General features: G+C 39.7%; 1 protein-coding gene across 1 annotated transcript; it reads right to left on the bottom strand.

Annotated features, from left to right (window-relative positions):
- Positions 1–497: 497 nt before the first annotated feature.
- Positions 498–1,331, bottom strand: LOC131640318 (uncharacterized). The gene has a single exon (XM_058910729.1). It carries the CDS (start codon positions 1,329–1,331, stop codon positions 498–500), a length of 834 nt encoding a protein of 277 aa, XP_058766712.1.
- Between the last annotated feature and the right edge of the window lie 2,618 nt (positions 1,332–3,949).

Here is a 3,949-nt window from a genome sequence, read left to right as displayed (position 1 = left end):
TAACACAATATCAAACAGGTATGTTTTACCACAAATGCAGCCAACATGAAAACATCTTCAATCTCCCCCTTTGGAAAATTTTTGGCTAAAACAACCTGTCACACCATATCAGAGAAACACTTGCATTAGAAAAAAAGCAACCAAAACAAAATCAAAGCAAGCTAATACAATACAGACATCATACACCACCAGTATGCACATAGTGCTCAAACATATCAAACCACAAGAGCAGCACAAGCATAAACAGATCAACACAAAAATAATAAGTACTCCAGATTTGTTGATCACACAACCACCATACTTGTTGTTCTGGGGTGACATTACTACTTCTCCCCCTGTTTGGCCATAAAAGTTGCCAAAGCAAACTACTGTCTTCTCCCCAAAATGTAAACAAGTTCAAACAAAACGTAAAATGAACTGAATAAGATGCAAACAAATCTAAACTAAAGCGAGCAAAACAACAAAACAAAACAAAAAAAACAGAGCCTCAGCTGCATTTACTTCCCGGAGTCAGACCCACTTGAGGTGTCTACATAACTTCCTTTCGCAGCGCCATCAGTAGGACTGGTACTCTCTTCTTCCATATCTTCATCTGCCATCTTTTCAGCATCTGCCAAATCCTCATTCTCATTCATTTCCAGAGTGCTTATCATCTTTTCAAGGGATATTTTCCTAGCTTCCAGCTCTTTGCAGGTCTCTTTTAACATTGTTATGACTTCTGCTTTACTGACTGATGCTCCAGACTTGGATGTTTCAGCCGATGTCATGACAATGTCTGGAACATGCGTACCCTGAAACAATTTATAGTGGAAAGCCAAAGGGCTCTCTCTTTTGCATACTACATCATGCTCATTGAGAATGTTGGGATACTGAGTCAGAATTATGCCACACAGAATGGATGGAAAGGAAATTGGACCCTTAACACTAAAGCTTCCAGCATGCTTCATAGTTTGGTCGAAAATATATGTTCCATAGTCAAACTTCGCCTTTGTTCCTACAGCATACATAAATCTGCCAAGAACAGTTGAAATAGTGGACTTGTGATTCGTTGGTACCCAATTAGATGCTCCTATCTTGTGAAGCATTGCATATATGATGCTCAACTTACTTGCCGTCAGTTTCTCTTTCGGGGGCCAGCTGTTTACCTGCTTGGCTGTGATCACTTGACAAACTTTGTTGTCTGTCACTTCACGCTCAGGTTGAGCTACATCTGTTCTTCCTAAGAATTTATTAATCACAGAAGGAGAGAATGAAACACACTTACCTCTCACAAACACCTTTCTAAAGTCCACACTCCTGCTATTTCCACAATCTTCAGATAGGTTCACCATAAATTCCTTGACCAGCTTCTCATAACACTTGGGAAGATCGCAAATAGTCTTCAATAGCCCAACTTCTTGAATTAGCTCTAAGACTTCCTTGTTCTCAAGGGCATTTAGAGCTAATTCCCTTTCAACAGCTAGTCTCTTTTGGAGCACATATTTCTACCGGCTGGCACTGGAGGCATAGTGGAATGACACATTGTCAATAGGGACTTCAGGAATACTTGCAGCAAGCTGCTGGTTGTAGGCTTCTTCCTTGATGTAATATCAAGAACATCCACTTCAGCATCAGACTCAGATTCAACAATTTCCTGCTCCTTTCTTTTCTTGGGAACTACCTTGCTCCAGGATTTTGATGGACCAACCCCTGTACTCTTAGTCATAGCTCTGCTCTTGATAGGACCAGCAGAAGTACTCTTCTTTTTGACAGCATCTTTGATAGGGCTTTTCACTTGTGTACTCTTTTTAGGAGAACTTTGGGAAACAGCTTTGCCTTTTCTTCTAGTCATTAGCCTGTTGGCTACACTTGGATTTAGGGAGACAAGTAGCTCGTCGTCAGAATACTCATCTAAGTCTACCACATTGGTATCTATTTCAGTATTGACCTTAGTGCGCTCACTATCTTCGATGTCATTGACATCCTCACTGACATTGGTATTCTCAACAATTCCTTGTCCATCCTTGTTGATTTCCTCTTTAGCTGGATCACAACCAGAAGTGTGAGCAACTTCAGACTTACTGGTGCTCTTGATGGGATCAGGCATTATGGTTTAAAGAGGAACAGATATCCCAATTACTTGATGATTTTCCTTTATAATGCGTGTAACAATCCTGGTAATTACTTTATTGACATATCTGGTTCCTTCTTTAGTAAGTTCCTCCAAGGTATTGGATGAAAAGGGTTTGGCGCCCTTGTTACGAATACCCTCCTTGGGCCGTTTTGCATGTGGCGTTTTAGGCTTTGTGGCCTTTACTTCGTCACTGCTAATCGTCCTTAAAGGTACAACCTTCAGAATCCTATTAGGGTTAGAGGACTCTTCCAGTGTTGCTGAGTCAGATATAGGAGATGCATCACCCGATTGCTGTGACATACTAGAACTCCTTCAGACAGAACTTGTGTCACGCTTTTGAAACAAATTCGAGCAATTCAACCCTTTTAATAAGACTGTTGAATTGTTTTCCAAGCATGGCTATGGCTTCTGATAGATTTTCATCACTTCCACCATTACTTTCTCTTGAATTATCATTTGTGTTGGAGACAAAAGCTATGCTTTTGTTCTTCTTTTCAACAGGCTCACAGATGCTCAACTCAAAGGTTTGTAGAGAACCAATGAGTTCGTCCAGCTTCATGTTGCTGATGTCTTGGGCTTCCTCTATGGCAGTCACCTTCATATCAAATCGCTTAGGCATTGATCTGAGGATCTTTCTTACCAATATTTCCTCAGTCATTTTTTCTCCTAAGGCTCCTGAGTTATTTGAAATCTCAAGAAAATTCATGTAGAATTCATAAATGGTTTCATCCTCTTTCATCTTGATATTTTCAAACTTAGTGGTAAGCATTTGAAGTCTCGACATCTTTACCTTGGATGTGCCTTCATGTGCTGTTTTGAGAATATCCCAAGCTTCTTTAGCTAGCTCACAGTGTTGCACAAGCCTGAATATGTTCTTGTCAATTCCAATGAACAAGGCACTTAGGGCCTTGGAATTTTCCAAAGCTAGCTCTTCTTCAGTTTTTCTCCATTGAGTTTCAAGAATTAGAACAAGGGTTCCATCTTCCATAATCTTCTCAGGATGTTTCCATCCGCTTTCCACAGCTCTCCAGGCCTTGCTGTCCACAGACTTTATGACTACTATCATACGAGGTTTCCAGTAGTCATAGTTAGAGCCATCTAGGATGGGTGGTGTCATACTCCAAAATATGCCCATCATATTTTAAAATATTTTGGCTCAATCACTGAGAAATAAGCCTGTCTATCTCTCTCCTAAGCAACAAGCCTCTAACTAGGGTTTTTCTTCTCTCAAGATCAAATCAAGTTCTAAGACCTCAAATGTATCCCATGGCCTCTCATATGCCTCATAGGATCCTCATGCCAAGTTTTAAGCTCTGACTCACGAGTTTGATCAGTCAACTGCTCAGATAGTCAACAGTCGACTAGTTTGACCTAAAAGTCAACTGTGGTCAAAATCACAGTCAAAACTCCTGATTTTTGGTCAACATCAACATTTTGAAGTAACATTCATCATTTGATCAAGGGTTGATCATGATTCATAAAGGAAAGTTCAGAAATCAACAAAACCCAAAGTTTCTAAATTAGGGGTTTTGACCTAAAGGTCAACCGAACTTTGACCAGCCATAACTTTCACATGGTTCATCAAAATTTTCCCAACAAAAGCCTATTTTGAAGGAAATTGAATTCTCTACAACATTGTCTCTCTAATGACAAGGCCAGAAATGCTTCATTTGAGAGATATGGTCCAAAAGATTATAGGTCCTTTTTGAAAGTCAACCAAAAGCAGTTTTTTGTCAAAGCCCATATAATCAAGATAAAATCTCCAAATGGAAAAAATGTTCCAAAAAGGATTGTAGATGACATCTTTAGCTTTCCAAAAAGTCCTAGAACTCTTCC

This window comes from Vicia villosa, unplaced genomic scaffold (genome assembly GCF_029867415.1).
Source record: "Vicia villosa cultivar HV-30 ecotype Madison, WI unplaced genomic scaffold, Vvil1.0 ctg.003055F_1_1, whole genome shotgun sequence".
NCBI lineage: Eukaryota > Viridiplantae > Streptophyta > Magnoliopsida > Fabales > Fabaceae > Vicia > Vicia villosa.
This window is presented reverse-complemented; position numbering and strand designations above follow the sequence as displayed.